At 52.8% G+C, this 16,572-nt stretch overlaps 1 protein-coding gene across 1 annotated transcript in view; it reads left to right on the top strand.

Annotated features, from left to right (window-relative positions):
- Positions 1-1,323: 1,323 nt before the first annotated feature.
- The window catches only part of CASTOR2 (cytosolic arginine sensor for mTORC1 subunit 2), a 59,805-nt gene continuing 44,556 nt past the window's right edge, over positions 1,324-16,572 (top strand). The window contains exon 1 of the mRNA XM_023218662.2: positions 1,324-1,794. Coding sequence (XP_023074430.1) covers positions 1,682-1,794 — 113 coding nt within the window. The 5' untranslated portion in view covers positions 1,324-1,681. The remainder of the gene's footprint in view (positions 1,795-16,572) is intronic.

Here is a 16,572-nt window from a genome sequence, read left to right as displayed (position 1 = left end):
GGTCACACCATTGCACTCCAGCCTGGACAACAGAGCAAGACTCCATCTGGGGGTGGTTGGAGGAGGGGGAAGGAAAAAAAAAAAGATTAGCCAGGCATGGTGCTGTGCAACTGTAGTCCCAACTACTCGGGAAGCTGGCGCGGGAGGATCGCTTAAGCCCAGGGCTTCGAGACTGTAGTGAGCTATAATTGCGCCCCTGCATTCCATCCTGGGCAACAGAGCAAAGACTCTGTCTCTAAAAAATAAGTAAATAAAAGAAAGAAAGTAACAAAATAAAGTGGGAGGGGGATATGCATGCTCTAAGATCTATCTACCACAGATTCCAGGTTTTTCACCCTTTTGTGGAAATGACAAAACCTAGTATGTTCCTACCTAACAGAGGAGGGCTGAAGGAAGGTGAGGGAGCACAGCTGCAATTTTCCCCTAAAAGAGAGTTCTCAGCCTGCCCTGGCAGATAGATCTCACCCATCACGTCCCCAGATTACTCTGCCAAAGGTCGAAGCACCAGTCACCTTAACCCAGAACATTTCAAAACCAGACAGCCATGAAGGAGGAACCTCTGTGGTCCGGGCGCATGGGCCCTGGGGTTGGAAGTGCCTCAGACGCATTTTACATTTTCTCCGAATTCAGCCTTTGCAGTCCCCATCACCTCCTCTCCCGCGGGATAAATGGCCACCTCATTAGCTCTGCACACATGACCTTCCCGACCTGACTCCTAGTGACTGTGCCTGCCTTATCTCTTTTCTCTCCTCCCTCACGTTTTCCGCTGCAACAAAACCAAACACAGCACCGTGGGGGCTTTCACGCTTCTGTGCCCTTGGACACGCTGTATTGCAGCCCGGAAGGCCTCTGTCCTCCATCCGCGCGTCCTCACTCCCTTGCTACGAACTCCCATTCATCCTTCAAAACCCAGCCTGAATGTCCCCTCCTCCAGGTCACCCCCTTTGACCTGTCAATCCCCTCCCACCGTGTCCCCAGCAAGCTTTTCGGTTTGGCTTCTCTGCACTCTCATGACCGATTGCCCTACATCTTGGCGCTCCCAGACTCGGGCCTTCTCCAGCACCGGAGTCGTCTGCGTTGCTTGCTTTACACTCCAAGCGCCTAGTACCGAGCCTGAGTGGGTGCCAGAGGGCGCACTTAGGCTCGGGGTGGCTCCACCCACCCAGTGCCTCCCCTCGGCCTTCCCCGTGGTCCTGAGGGTGCCCGCGCTCCTGCATTTCCCGTGCACCAGGCTGCCGGTAGTTCGACCGCCCAGCCCCCGCGGCAGCAACAGCAGCAGCAGCAGCAGCACCGGGGGAGCCCCCCAGGCGGACTACAAGTCCCGGCAGGCCGCGCGCGGGCCGCGCATGCGCAGTGGGGACCGGCGTTTGAGTGGCAAGTTGTTTGTTACAGCGAACACCAGCTGCTCCCCGCGCCGGGCGCCGCGCGCCGCTGCTCCGCCGCTCGGCCCCTCGGTTGCTGCTCCGCCGGCGCTGCCTCCCTCGCCCCGCGGCTCCCCCTCGCAACTTGGCTGGCCTCCTCCCTTTTGTCCGGCCCGGCCTTGCCGCCGCCGCCCCCCGCGCCCGGCGCCGAGCTCCCGGGTCCCCGGGCCGGCTGTCGGTGCCGGCAGGGCGCGGAGGGGGCGGGGGCCGCGGCTCGTCCCCCCGCGGATGAGCCGCCGCGGACGGGGCGCGGGCGGACGATGGAACTCCACATCCTGGAGCACCGGCTGCAAGTTGCCAGCGTCGCCAAGGAGAGTATCCCGCTGTTCACCTACGGCCTGATCAAACTTGCCTTCCTGTCCTCCAAGACCAGGTGAGCGCGCGGGGACGCGGCGCCGGCCGGGGACAGACAAAGGGGGCGCACCCCGGGCCGCTGTCCTCGCCGCCGCGCCTCGGAAAACAACTTCGGGCCCCGGGAGCGCCCCCGCCCCGCCCCCGCCGCCGCTTCGCCCGCGTCTGACAAAGCCCGAGCCGCAGGGTCCTGGCTCCCGGACCCCCCGCAGCCCTCCACCCCCCGGTGCGCCACCCCCCACTTCTGTCGTACCCCCCCATCTCCCACCCCCTCCCCCATCACAGCCCCCTCTCCGAAATCCGAGGGGCTGGGGCGGCTGCAGTGACGGATCCGTGAATGGATGAAGGAACGAACGAATGAATGAATGAAAAACAGGTGTGAGGACGCGGCCGTGGAAAAAACAAACTAACGCCCCCATCCCCCTCATCCCTCGGTTGGGCCGGCCCCCGTCGCCACGGCGGGGGGAGGGATTCCGCTGAGCGCGGTTACCCAGAGCAGAAAATCATAAAATCATTAGTGGGTGTTTATCTCAAGGTGCCTACGAGGCTTGTTCGCCGACGGCCTGGAATTGGGGGGGAAGGGGGGCTGGGCGAGGGCCAGGGAGGGGCTGCAGAGGACGTGATTCTTTCTCCCTGGGGTCCTGGAAAAGGGGTGGGGGATGTTTTGCCCAACCGTGGAAGGGGAGGAGCAGGCGTGTTTATGCATCTGCCTTGAGGCTGGGCTTGGATGCTGCAGGGGGAAAAATAGTTGAAGGCCTTGGAAGGTAAAAGAGGGAAACACACACAGTGACAGACACACACACACTCTCATTGTCTCTCTCTCACTCGGATTTTCCCTATGCCAGGTAAAGGTTTGACTTTGTGAGCTCCGGTGGGTGCTTGCATTAGGGTTTTGTTGTTGTTGAAGGAGCCTGAGCCCAGAGGAGTGTGAGTACCAGCTAGCTGCTGTAACTTAAGTCTCGTTTGCCCACCATTGTGACTGGTAAAAAGGAATGATAAAGTTGTTACTGGTTGGTTTTTCGCGGTTTGGGGCGGTGGTGGCTCTCCCTCACTGCAAAATGAATGAATACGTTACAGGTCAAGGTTAGCGTGAAAATGACAGCCCCCTTAGGCTGCCCCCTTTGGCACTGAGCTCAAGGGACACAGGGAAATAATTCCATCCGAGCCTGTTATCTGCCTGTGAAAGTTCTTGCTTGGAAATCTCACTTTGATGTGTGTGTCTGAGCCGGGTGCTCAGTCCGGCTATTGTTTGCGAGATGGAGCCAGATCTGCCGGTGGTATCTTGTTTACTTTCTTCTCCGGCTGCTCAGTAGGGTATGGAGATTTGAAATCCTCGCCTAGACTCTGCCACGGAGCCTGTGCTCCCCGTTGATTGCAAAGGGTAATGATTAAACAGGTCATTTGAAAACAAAAGCCAACAGCTCGGATTCTGAACCGCGCCCCCACCCCTCACACAAAAGACCCCTCTGGCTGTTGACACTTTCAGATCCTGCTTCTGCCTGCCCTCTACCCCCCACTCCCTAGCCGGGCTTGATGTTCCAAGGCTTGGAGGTAACAGAACAGCCTTGTTTTTCCAAGCCTTGGCCCTCAGCCCTGGGCAGCCCCCTGGCTGATTTCTCGGCCACCATTCAAATGAGGATGATGACTCAGGCTGCGGCTGTTCACTGGGCCTGGGTGCTGGAAGGAGGGGGCATTTGGGGGCTTAGAAAGGCAGCAAAGGGCAGGATCCCTCAGCCCCTTCCCCTTGGTGGAGGGACTGGACTTCTTCCAACCCCCAACTCAGGGTTCCCTTTGGGGACTCACGGATAGGCATGTCTCGGGGGGCAAGCCCCTCTGCTGGCCTCTGAACACAAGAAAACCTGCCTCTCAGTGGATCCTCCTTCCTCCCTCCGGCAGAAAGCAGCCTGTCCTGTCCCAGGCCCAGGTGACCCAGCTGACTAGTCCAGTTTCAAGATGACTCAGAGGCCAAAGACCATCTCTGTGTTTCCTTGGTCTGGCCTCAAAAGGTGCTGGAACATTTGTCAAATGCCTGAGGACCAGCCACCCCAAGCACTCTGAGCCCAGATAGTGGCTCCGGATCATGACCAGAGCTCCCTGCCTGCATGGCTGAGGCGAAGTCTCTCTCCTCTGGTTCACACTTTGTCTGTCTGTAAAATAGAGATAGCACTACTTGGCCCACTCGTGGACACAGAACTATGTGGATGGCGTGGGATGATTGTGGGAAATGGCTTTTTAGCAAGTGTTAATGGGTCGTAGAGTAGGGATATAGCATTGAAGCTGTTTTCAGTAATCAGCCATCCAGGTAGAAGCCCCTAGAATCTTCCTGCAATACCTGCCCCCGGGGGTTGACCCATGGCTCTGTCACCTCCCTCTCCAAAACCTAAGTTTAGCCCAGACTAGCATAGCATGCCCTGAGGGTCCCTGTGCCACCTGTTTACTTTTTTTTTTTGAGACAGTTTTGCTCTTGTCCGGGCTGGAGTGCGATGGCATGATCTCAGCTCACTGCAGCTTCCACCTCCCAAGTTCAAGCGATTCTCCTGCCTCAGCCTCCCGAGTAGCTGGGATTACAGGCACGTGCCACCACGCCTGTCTAATTTTGTGTAGAGACGGGGCTTCTCCATGTTGGTCAGGCTGGTCTCGAACTCCCGACCTCAGGTGATCCACTCGCCTCGACCTCCCAAAGTGCTGGGGTTACAGGCGTGAGCCACCGCGCCCAGCCCGTTTACAATTTTGTCAGTCACATTCTATAGCATCAAATCACTGACATGGCATTCGAGGCCCTTTGGGATCTAGATCCTGAAACCTCATCTTTATTTTTTTATTTTTCATTTTTCCTCTTTTAGAGACAGTCTTGCTCTGTTGTACAGGCTGGAGTACAGTGGCACCATCATAGCTCAATGCAGCCTCCAACTCCTGGGCTCAAGCGATCCTCCCACCTCGACCTCCCGAAGTCCTGGGATTACTGCTCCTGGCCTTGAATCCTCATCTTTAGCCCTCCCCCAGCAAATACACAATTTGCCTTATTGTTCTCTCCACACCTCTGTGGCTTTGTATCTTACCTCTCCCATCTGCCTGGAATATTCTCCCCACCCACCCCTAGTAATTCTATTCAGTCCTCAAGAGCTAATGACAGCACCCTGAAACCTTCCTGAACCTTTCCCTCCGCCCCTTAGCAGACTTAAGTCACTTCTTCCTCTCGTGGAGTGGAGTTGTGGAAAGGGAATGTCATTAGGAAACATTCACTCTGTGTGGGGGTGTGGCTGGGTCCAAGGGATACAGAGATGCCTTGCCCCTTCCTCTGCCAAGCTCTAGAGCCTGGTGGAAGAGAAAGAAAGAGGCCATCACTCTACAGCAGGGGGGAGTCAGGGAAGGGCTGGTCTAGCAGGGTACCTAGAAGGCTGGGTGCCTACCTGCAGGAGGTGGCACTAGATCTTAGAGCTTTTTGTTTGTTTTTAAGAGATGGGGTCTCACTCTATTGCCCAGGCTGAAGTACAGTGGCACCATCATAGCTCACTGCAGCCTCGAACTCCTAGGCTCAAGCAATTCTCTAACCTCGGCCTCCCAAGCAACCAGGACTGCGGGTATGCACCACTACACTCAGCTAATTTTTAAATTTCTTGTAGCGATGGGAGTCTCACTGTGTTGCCCAGGCGGGCCTCGAACTCCTGGCCTCACATGATCCTCCCACCTCAGCCTCTCAGAGGTTACAGGCATGAACTTACAGGCATGAGCCATTGGTCCTCAGGGCTTTTGAAGGAGAAAAGCCGTAAGGGCCAGTGGCTCACACTTGGAATGAACTAGTCGGAAGAGGGGATCTACACCTCAGGACCCCTAGCTGTGTTCTGTGTATTAGGTATTAAACCTGCTTTGCAAACCAGGAACACAAAAGATTAAGTGACTTGCTCAAGGTCATGTAAGAAGTGATAGACCCGGGATTTAAATGTGCAAACCTGCACCTTTCTGCGTAAGCTCCGAGTTTTTGCTATTGCAGGTTGCAAGAGATGCCCCCATTGAATGGTTATGTTCAGCCCTTCTGTCTGCAGCACACTGTTCTGAAAGGCTTAGGAGCACAGAACTGAAATGCTGGCCTTTCTATAGTCCCGCCTACTTGGCCTTGGTGGGCCTTTTATTTTTTTCTTTTCTTTTCTTTTCATTTTTTTTGAGATGGAGTCTCACTCTGTCGCCCAGGCTGGAGTGCAGTGGTGCAATCTCTGCTCACTGCAAGCTCCGCCTCCTGGGTTCACGCCATTCTCCTGCCTCAGCCTCCCTAGTAGCTGGGACTACAGGTGCCTGGCTAATTTTTTGTATTTTTAGTAGAGATGGGGTTTCACTGTGTTAACCAGGATGGTCTCGATCTCCTGACCTTGTGATCCGCCCACCTCAGCCTCCCAAAGTGCTGGGATTACAGGCGAGAGCTACCACGACCTGCTTAGACATTCTACTTCGTTAGAACCTTAGAGCCTATCTCAGATACTTCCTTCCAGGCACCTTACGTATTTCTCAACTTTTGCCCCTAACAACGTGTTACTGGCTTGTCTTTTTCTCTTACCTAGGTTATAAACCTTCAGGTTTTTTGTGCGTGATTTGATCCACCCCTCCCCACCACCACCATCACCACAGTACCTACCAGTGATGATGAGAGCTACCGTTGACTTTGCCATATTTTGCAGAGTGGTGAAGACACTAGCTTTGGAGAAGTACAACGGCAAGGCCGCATGGCTGGAAAGAAAGAGAATTGGGATTTGAACCAGGTCCCGTCCCTGCTGCGCTTAGCACCCTGCTTTGTAGGCACTTAGTAAATGTCTGTTTGATGGATTTCTGACCATCAGAGTGACCCAGATTTCAGCCCAAGTATTTGTCAGAGTCTCATAGGAGTGCCCTGGGGGCTGGAAGAGATGACATTGTAGAAGGCAGAATCATACCTGGTAGAAGCAGAGCCCAGCGACCCTGTCCCAGGTCTGCTGAACCAAGCCTCCATCCAGGACCTTTGGAGAAGCATCTGGGTGTGGCTGGACTAGGTGAGGAATGAGCTTATTTATTCTCAGCATAAAACCAGAAGGCAAGACCCTGGGTAGGTGAAGTCAAGTCTGTCCGCTGAGTGTCCCTTGTCCTCTGTGGTAACCCTGAGGCTCTGTGACCTAGCTGAGGGCCCTCTGTGGCCCACCTTACCTGTCTCTCCAGCCTCACCTCGAAGCTTCCAGCCACACCCTAGGGTGCCTCCAGCCTTCAGGCCTTTGTTCTTTCTGCCTAGAGTATTACTTCTTGCCTTACCCTTTTCTTCCCCTTGCATCCTTCTAGATTCCATTTCAGCTTCCCTGAGGGCACATTGGGCTCACTCTTCCTCTGGTAGGATGGGCTTAACTCAAAATGATGAGGCCAGGCCCAGTGGCTCATGCCTATAATCCCAGCACTTTGGGAGGCTGAGGTGGGAGGATCCCTTGAAGTTAGGAGATTGAGACCAGCCTGGGCAACAAAGCAAGACCCCATCTCCATAAAAAAAAATTTTTTTAAATAAAATTTTAAAAAATAGCCAGGCATGGTGGTGCACACCTGTCGCAGGAGGTTTGAGTGGGAGGATCACTTGAGCCTGGGAATTTGAGGCTGCAGTGAGCTATGATGGCGCCACTGCACACCAGCCTGAGCGACAGAGACCCTGTCTCTGAAAAACAATTAAAAAAAGAAGATGAAATGTAACCAGGGGCTATCAACAAGGATGCTTTGTGGCTTTTGTTTGTTTGTTTGAGATGGAGTCCCACTTTGTTGCCCAGGCTGGAGTATAGTGGTGCAATCTTGGCTCACTGCAACCTCCACCTCCCTGGTTCAAGCAATTCTCCTGCCTCAGCCTCTGGAGGAGCTAGGATAACGGGCGCCCGCCACCAAGCCCAGCTAATTTTGTATTTTTAGTAGAGACGGGGGTCTCACCATGTTGCTCAGGCCGGTCTCGAACTCCTGACCTCAGGTGATCCTCCCGCCTTGGCCTCCCAGAGTGCTGAGATTACAGGCATGAACCACTGCGCGCCGCCAGCAAGGATACTTTGAGCTACAAAGAACAAAAAGCCAGGACATAACCAATAAGAAGTTTGAACTTTGTGTGATCAGAGTTTATGGGTTGGGCTGCTCCAGGCTTGAGTAACTTAAAGGCTTGATGAGGTCATCAATTTCTGCTTGGCTACTAACCGTGGCACAGAAACATAGCCCCACTGTAATGGCTGGAGTGGCTCCGGGCGTCCTGGGCAGTCAGGAGGAAACTCGGTGAAGGAAGGAGCTGTTGCCTCTAGGGTGTCCCTGAGAAAACCTTTCCAGGGGTAACCCCCATCCCTGCACAGACTTCCTCATCTCATTGGTCAGAACTGGGTCACATGGACATGCCTCAGCCTATCACAGGCACAGGGAATGAGACCATCATGGACCAATCAGAATTCACCACTCAAGGTGGGGCCTGCCACCTGGATGGATGCTCTCCGCCACAGGGAGGTGGAGAACCCAGCAGCTGTGGGTGATGGCCTTGTCCACAGTGGGACTGAGACACTCGGTCCCGTAGCTGACCTACCTAGGACAGGCCTGGAGGCTGACTCAGGTGTGAGGGGCAGAGAGATTACTGTGCACAGACCGCTGTGTGACCCCGGATCTAGGTGGGATCCCAGTGTGCCCCATCTGTCTGGCTCACCCCGACCCCGCTGGAACCTGAACCTACTCCCAGAGTCCCCTCTATTTTTTTATTAGTATTATTATGGAGCCACCTCTTTATTATTTGTTTATTTTGGAGACAGGGACTCTATTGCCCAGGCTGGAACTCACTGCAGCCTCAAACTCCTGGGCTCAAGGGATCCTCCTGCCTCAGCCTCCCGAATAGCTGGGACTACAGGCATGCACCACCACACCTGGCTAATTTATTTTACTCTATGTTTAGTAGAGACTGTTTTGCCCAGGCTGGTCTTGAACTCCTGGCCTCAAGCAATCCTCCCACCTTCGCCTCCCAAAGTGCTAGGATCACAGGTATGAGCCACCATGCCTGGCTAATTTTTGTATTTTTAGTAGAGACAGGGTTTCGCCATGTAGGCCAGGCTGGTCTCAAACTCCTGATCCCAGGTGATCCACCTGCCTCGGCCTCCCCAAAGTGCTGGGATTACAGGTGTGAGCCACCATGCCTGGCCGAACAACACCCTCCTTTTTGCCCATGAAATGCTGTTATCTTTACATTCCAGTCTAGAAAGCCCATTGGATTGGAAAAAACTACACAGACAAGTATGCAATAAGCATGTGCCCATCAAAACCTCCTGCTGCCCTCCTGAGCCAGATCTGCTGAATGCCTGGATCTGCTGAATGCACGTCTCTGGTTTGTTTTGACCTGCACTGGATCGTTCATGTTCCTACCTGCAGGAAATCTTGCAAATGAGCCACAGTGAACACTAAAGTCTTTTATTTATTTTATTTATTATTATTATTTTTTTTGAGACAGAGTTTCGTTCTGTCGTCCAACCTGGAGCGCAATGGCGCAATCTCGGCTCACTGCAACCTCCGCCTCCCAGGTTCAAGCAATTTTCCTGCCTCAGCCTCCTGAGGAGCCTTCTCAAAGTGCTGGACTTCCTGAAGTGCTGGATTACAAGCGTGAGCCACCGTACCCAGCCATTAAGCATTAACTGGGAAGGCCCTGGAGCCACCGGCCAGCACCAGTTTGTGAGGGCAGAGCCAGAAAAGTCCAGAATTAGAAAACTTTTTACATACAAACATAATCGCATCCTGATTCTGGAAAGTGGAGATGCTGTCACTGCTCTCACAGAACTAAGCCTAGGACCTCACCTGTCATTTAGTTGTCAGCCTCTGGGGAGGGGCAGCCAAAACGCTCTAGGACCACAGAGCTGTAAGCCAGTAAGGCTTCCTAGAGGAGGCGGCACCATCTGAGCCAAGAATGGGGTGATGGGTGACATGAGAAAATGTCAGGAGGTGCTGGGGATAAAGCAAGATGAGCAAGCAGGGAACAGGAGTGGGTGGGCACAGATGGATCAGGGGAGGGGTATGGGTGGAGAGGGTAAGGGGTGAGCTCCAGAGCCTTGCCCATGCCCATTTAGGACAGCCATAGTCTGCTGCTGCCCAGAAAAAGGGGCTGGCTCAACCCCAGCTCCCAAATCTTTTTCCTATGCCTTTTTCCTTTTCCCTCATCTCTTTCCTGAACTATCCAGATAGCTTCCTGCCTCCTGCCTCTAGGGCAGCCCAAATGCTCATTGCAGCCCCATCCCTCTGGGCTGGAGGAGCAAATGCCTGGCGGCTGGACAGAGAAAGGTGTCTGTAGGGAATAAGCAGCTGTCCTGTGGCAGGTGCAAATTGGTACGCTGTGTTCACGCAGAAACCCTACAGCGTGTACCTGCCGTAGGCAAGGCCCGATAGGAAGCGCGAAAGGAGTTTCTGTCCTGTGGGAGGAAAAGATGTGAGTCCTGTGTGTTCTCCAGCAAAAGTAGAGGGTGAGAGGACCAGAGGCCCACGCAGGGGGCATGGTTGGGAGTGCAGGGGCAGGGGGGAGTCTGGGAGGAAGGAAGGACACAACTGGAGTGGGTGCTGGCTGGACCTCATGCATTCCTTCCAAATCCCTGACCACATCTCTACCTTGCGCGGTTTTGTTTGTTTTTTAAGATAGGGTCTCACTCTGTGACCCAGGCGGGAATGCAATGGCGTGATCTCAGCTCACTGCAACCCCTGCTTCCTGGGTTCAAGCGACTCTTACGCCTCATCCTCCTGAGTAGTTGGGATTACAGGCACGCACCACCATGCCTGGCTAATTTTTTTGTATTTTAATAGAGACGGGATTTCGCCATGTTGGCCAGGGTAGTCTTGAACTCCTGACCTCAGGTGATCCACCCATCTTGGCCTCCCAAAGTGCTGGGATTACAGGCATGAGCCACCAGGCCCGGCCTGAATCTTTCTTGATCAGATGTCTTCTGTCAGTCCACTCTGGCTCTGTCTACTCCCTTCCCAACACATGCCCTATTTTAGGTAACCATGGTAGTTTTGTTTTGTTTTGTTTGTTTTTGTTTGTGGAGATGGAGTTACACTCTGTCTCCCAGGCTGGAGTGCAGTGGAATGATCTTGGCTCACTGCGACCTCTGCCTACTGGGTTCAAGTGATGCTCCTGCCTCAGCCTCCTGAGTAGCTGGGGTTACGGGTACCGCCACCATGCCCAGCTAATTTTTTGTATTTTTAATTCAGATGGGTTTTACCAGGTTGGCCAGGCTGGTCTTGAACTCCCGACCTCAAGTGATCTGCCTGCCTCGGCCTCCTAGAGTGCTGGGATTATAGGCGTGAGCCACTGCACCTGGCCAACCGTGGTAGTTTGTTTTGTTTTGTTTTGTTTTAGATTTTTTTGTACAGAGGGGGTCTCACTGTGTTGTCCAGGCCGGTCTCAAACTCCTGACCTTAAGTGATCCTTCCGCCTCGGTTTCCCAGAGTGCTGGGATTACAGGCATGAGCCACTGCTCCCAGCTGCTGGTGGTTTTAAAAGCTAGGATCCCTCCACCCCCCTCTCCTTTAAGTGTCTGTCTTAGCTACTTTCTTCTAAGTCACTGGGAGATATGGTAAAAGCAATACTGCGAGACTTCCAAGGCTGGGGCACAAAAGGATAGCTTCTGCGTGGCACTGCCTCTCTCCCAGATCCCTTGCTCTGTGGGAAACCAACCGCCAAGGCCTGAGAACACCCAAGCAGCCCCATGGAGAGGCCTATATGGAGAGGAACTGAGGCATCCCACTCGCAGCCGTTGGAGTGGGACTTTGAAAACAGATCCTTCCGCCCCAGGCAAGCCTTCCAGTGGATTGCAGCCCCAGCCAATGCCTTGAACAACCACACCTAAATTCCTAACCCGTAGGAACTGTGAGAGATAATAAAAGTTTGTTGTTGTTTCAAGCCACTGAGATTTGGGGTAATTTGTTATGTTGCAACAGATAAGGAATGAAATGACCCTGCCATTTATCATTGAGATGGGAACAAACAGTTTTTAGAATAGCAGGAAGTACTTAAAATAATTACTAGATTGGCCAAGCGCAGTGGTTCGTGCCTGTAATCCCTGCAGGCCTGTAATCCCAGCACTTTAGGCTGATCGCTTCAGCTCAGGAGGTGGAGACCAGCCCAGGCAACATGGTAGGACCCCAACTCTGCAAAAAATGCAAAAATTAGCTAGGCATGATGGCACGTGCCTGTGATCCCAACTACTCAGGAGGCAAAGATGGGAGGATTGCTTGAGCCTGGGGGGTAGAGGTTGCAGTGAGCCAAGATTGTACCACTGTACTCCAGCCTGGACAACATAATGAGACCCTGTCTCTAATAATAATAATAATAACAACAGCAGCCTGCAGACAACAGGGCAAACCTGACTATGTGATCACCCTACCTTTAGTCCAGCCAGAGAACTCTCGTGAGTCCTTAAACCTAACACAGACATTTCTTGACGTCGGCTTCGGCATCCTCTCCTCCGGGAAGCCACCCTGGTGCCTGGTGAGTGGCTTCCTGGGATCACCCAGCCTCGGGGTGCAGGATGAGAGGGTGAGAGGGCTGGTCCCAATCCCCTTCTGTCCTTACCCGCAGGGCTCAGGACTGGTCGACCCTTGGTGTGGACTTTCATCTCCCAGGGATTAAAAAAGTCACTTGTAGCTGGGTGCGGTGGCTTATGCCTCTAATCCCAGCACTGTGGGAGGTCGAGGTGAGTGCATCGCTGGAGGTCAGGAGTTCAAGACGAGCCTGGCCAACAAGGCGAAGCCCCATCTCTACCAAAAATACAAAAATTAGCCAGTGTGGTGGCGGGCACCTGTAATCTCAGCTACTTGGGAGGCTGAGGCAGGAGAATCGCTTGAACCTGGGAGTTAGAGGTTCAGTGAGCCGAAATCATACCACTACGCTCCAGCCTGGGCAACAAGAGTGAAACTCCATTTCAAAAAAAAGAAAGTTGTAAAAGGTTTAATTGGTCTCTTCTGAGCCTGCACACGGCTGGAAAGGTTTTCTCTTACAACAGATCTGCAATATGAGGAACCAGCCCAGTTGCATAAACGCTAGGCCAGTGGGATTCTGGGTGTCCATGGTCCCTTAGGGCCCTCCACGGTGCTAAATTAAAACTTTTTGAAAAAAATTCTTGAGACAGGGTCTCACCCTGTCACCCAAGCTGGAGTGCAGTGATGCAATCTCAGCTCACTCCAGCCTCGATTTCCCGGGCTCCAGCAATCCTCCTGCCTCAGCCCCACTGAGTAGCTGGGACTGCAAGCACCCACCACTACGCCCAGATAATTTTTGTATTTTTTATAGAGATGAGGGTCTCACTCTGTTGCCCAGGCTGGTCTCGAACTCCTGGGCCCAAGTGATCCTCCTGCCTCAGCCTTCCAAAGTGCTGGGATTACAGGCATGAGCTATAGCACCTGGCCTACATGGAAAACTGGTGTCTAGGTGCCATATACAGCCTTGCCCTCACCATAACACATTGAACATACTCCAGCCTCTGAGCTAGATCTCTGCCTAAAAACCCGGGGTTTTGCTTGTGCACCCACATTTTTTTTTTCTTTTTTTGAGACAGAGCCTTGCTCTATCACCCAGACTGGTGTGCAGTGGTGTGATCTTGGCTCATTGCAACCTCCATCTTCTGGGTTCAAGAGATTCTCATCCTGGGTTCAAGAGATTCTCATCCCCCAGCCCCCCCCGTAGCTGGAATTACAGATGCACGCCACCACACCTGGCTAATTTTTGCATTTTTAGTAGAGACGGGATTTCACCATGTTGCCCAGGCTGTTCTTGAACTCCTAACCTCAAGTGATCCACCAGCCTCGGCCTCCCAGAGTGCTAGGATAGCAGGCGTGAGCCACTGCACCCGGCCATGCACCCACATTTACAGCAACCTTATTCACTAGGGCCTAAAGGTGGAAGTGACCCAAGTGTCTATTGATGGATGAACAGATCAACAAAATGGGGTATATTCACACAAAGGAATATTATGCAGAGGGGAACAAGGAAGGAAATTCTGACACATGCTACAACATGGATGAACCTTGAAGACATCATGCTGTGTGAAATCAGCTAGTCATAAAGGGACAAATACTGCATGATCCCACTAGTATGAAATACCTGGTGTAGTAGCCAGAGTCATAGAGACAGAAAGAATGATGGTGGCTAAGAGCTGGGGAATTGGTGTTTAGTGGGTGTGGAGTTCCCATTGTGTAAGATGAAGAGTTCTAGAGATGGATGGTGACAGTTGTGCTCAGTATTGCAAATTTGCTTAATACGAATTGAATTGCATACTTAAAGATGGTTAAGATGGTAGATTTTGTTATGTGTATTTAACCACAATTAAAAACAATAAAATTTGAGGCCGGGCATGGTGGCTCATGCCTGTAATCCCAGCACTTTGGGAAGCAGAGGCGAGTGGATTGGTTGAGCTCACAAGTTCGAGACCAGCCTGGGCAACACGGTGAAACCTTATCCCTACAAAATATACAAAATGTAGCTGGGTGTAGTGGCGTGTGCCTGTGGTCCCCGCTACTCAGGAGGCTGAGGTGGAAGGATCACTTGACCCCGGGAGGTGGAGGCTGCAGTGAGCTGAGATTGTGCCACCGTAGTCCAGCCTGGGCAGTACAGCCAGACCTTGTCTCAAAAAAAATAAAATAAAAATTAATGTTTAAAATTTTATTGTATTTTAGATTCAGAAGGTACATGTGCATGTTTGTTACATGGATATATTGCATACCTGTGGGGACTGGGCTTCTAGTATGCCCATTATCCAAGTGGTGAACATTGTGTCCGACAGTAGGTAATTTCTTAACCTTCCTCCCCTTCCCAACCTCCCCTCTATTGGAGTCCCCAGTGTCTGATGTTCCCATCTTTTTTTTTTTTTTTTTTTTTTTTTGAGATGAAGTCTTACTCTGTCACCCAGGCTGGAGTGCAGTGGTACAGTCTCGGCTCAATACAGCCTCTGCCTCCTGGGTGCAAGTGATCCTTCTGCTTCAGCCTCCCGAGTAGCTGGGACTACAGGCATGTGCCACCACACCCAGCTAATTTTTGTATTTTTTAGTAGAGATGGGGTTTCACCATGTAGGCCAGGCTGGTCTCAAACTCCTAACCTCAGGTGATTCACCTGCCTCAGCCTCCCGAAGGGCTGAGATCACAGGCGTGAGCCACTGCTCCCAGCCACAGCAGATCCTTCTTGAGCACCCACTATCCATGAGGCTTCCACTGGAAATTCCCATCATTCACCCTTACAGCAGCTCTGCAGGAAAGGAACTGTCTGCCCCCAAGTCACGCAGTGGGCAAGAGCAGTTTGGGGTGCAGCCTTGGCCCCCCGCACTCCCAACTCCTCCCCGCCTATGCCCTCCTGCACTGCTTTCCACTGTTAACCCAAGATGGAAAAGCTGATGCCAAGGGTCATTTCTCAGGATGTGCACATAACAGGAAAAGTGTCAGACAGTTCTCCTGCCTTGGCCTCCCAAAGTGGTGAAATTATAGGCGTGAGCCATCACACCCTGGCCTGGTTTCATCTTTCTTTCTTCCTTCCTTCCTTCCTTCCTTCCTTCCTTCCTTCCTTCCTTCCTTCCTTCCTTCCCTTTCCTTCCCTTCCCTTCCCTTTCCTTTCCTTCCCTTTCCTTCCCTTTCCTTCCCTTCCCTTTCCTTCCCTTTCCTTTCCTTTCTTTCTTTTCTTTCTTTTTTTTGATGGAGTCTCGCTCTGTCGCCCAGGCTGGAGTGCAGTGGCCGGATCTCAGCTCACTGCAAGCTCCGCCTCCCAGGTTTACGCCATTCTCCTGCCTCAGCCTCCCGAGTAGCTGGGACTACAGGTGCCCGCCACTACGCCCGGCTAGTTTTTTGTATTTTTTTTTAAGTAGAGACGGGGTTTCACCGTATTAGCCAGGATGGTCTCCATCTCCTGACCTCGTGATCCACCCATCTCGGCCTCCCAAAGTGCTGGGATTACAGGCTTGAGCCACCGCGCCCGGCCTCATCTTTAAAATAGGGATAAGGTCAGGCATGGTGGCTCACACTTGTAATCCCAACACTTTGGGAGGTCGAAGCGGGAGGATTGCCTGCACTCAGGAGTTTGAGATCAACCTGGACAGCGTAGTGAGACCCCATCTCTATAAAAAAATAACCGGAGATAATACTCTCAATATCCTGGGTTGTTGTGAGAGTTAAATGGGGAATGTGATGTCAGGGACTTAGTGAGGTGTTGATTACATAGTGAACCTATTATTCATATAAATTCAGTGGATATTTGTTGAGGTGCCCTGTACTTGATGCAGGCGTCGGCGAGGTGGCAGTGGTGGCCTCTGCTCCCGTGGCACGGATGGTCCGTTCTGCTTTGGATGCCCGGGAAGGGCACATCTGACAATTGCAGGATGGAATGGCTAATGCTGATTTTTATTGGAGGAGGGGAAGCTGTTTATTTGTTTCAGATTGGCTGAGCTGTGGGGATGGGGGAGGCTGGCAGGAAGGGAGAGGTCTGTAGTAAGGAGACTAGAGAAACTTTGGGGACAGGCAGGCAGCCCCCTGGTAAGAGCTGCTTGGAACACAAAGAGCCATTGCGTCCTCCAGCCGGCCTTGAGGAAGGTGTGACCTCTCTGCTCTCAGTAACGTCTCGGGGACCCTTTTCTGCCCTGCACACCAGCTCTGCTTGCAGGGTGCCTGGACACTCTGAATGTCTACTGTGTCCCCATATGGTGCTTGCAAGTCTTCCTCCCAGACTGCCCCCCGCTTCTGTGTCCCTTCCCTGGTGCATAGCACCACATCCAGCCCCGCTCCCTCCCAGCCCACCCAGGTCTTACCCACGTGACCCCCAGTCTTTCTCCA

Source organism: Piliocolobus tephrosceles, chromosome 8 (assembly GCF_002776525.5).
Source record: "Piliocolobus tephrosceles isolate RC106 chromosome 8, ASM277652v3, whole genome shotgun sequence".
NCBI classification, from domain to species: domain Eukaryota; kingdom Metazoa; phylum Chordata; class Mammalia; order Primates; family Cercopithecidae; genus Piliocolobus; species Piliocolobus tephrosceles.
Note: the sequence above shows the minus strand (reverse complement) of the source record. Positions and strands in the feature narration are given on the sequence as shown.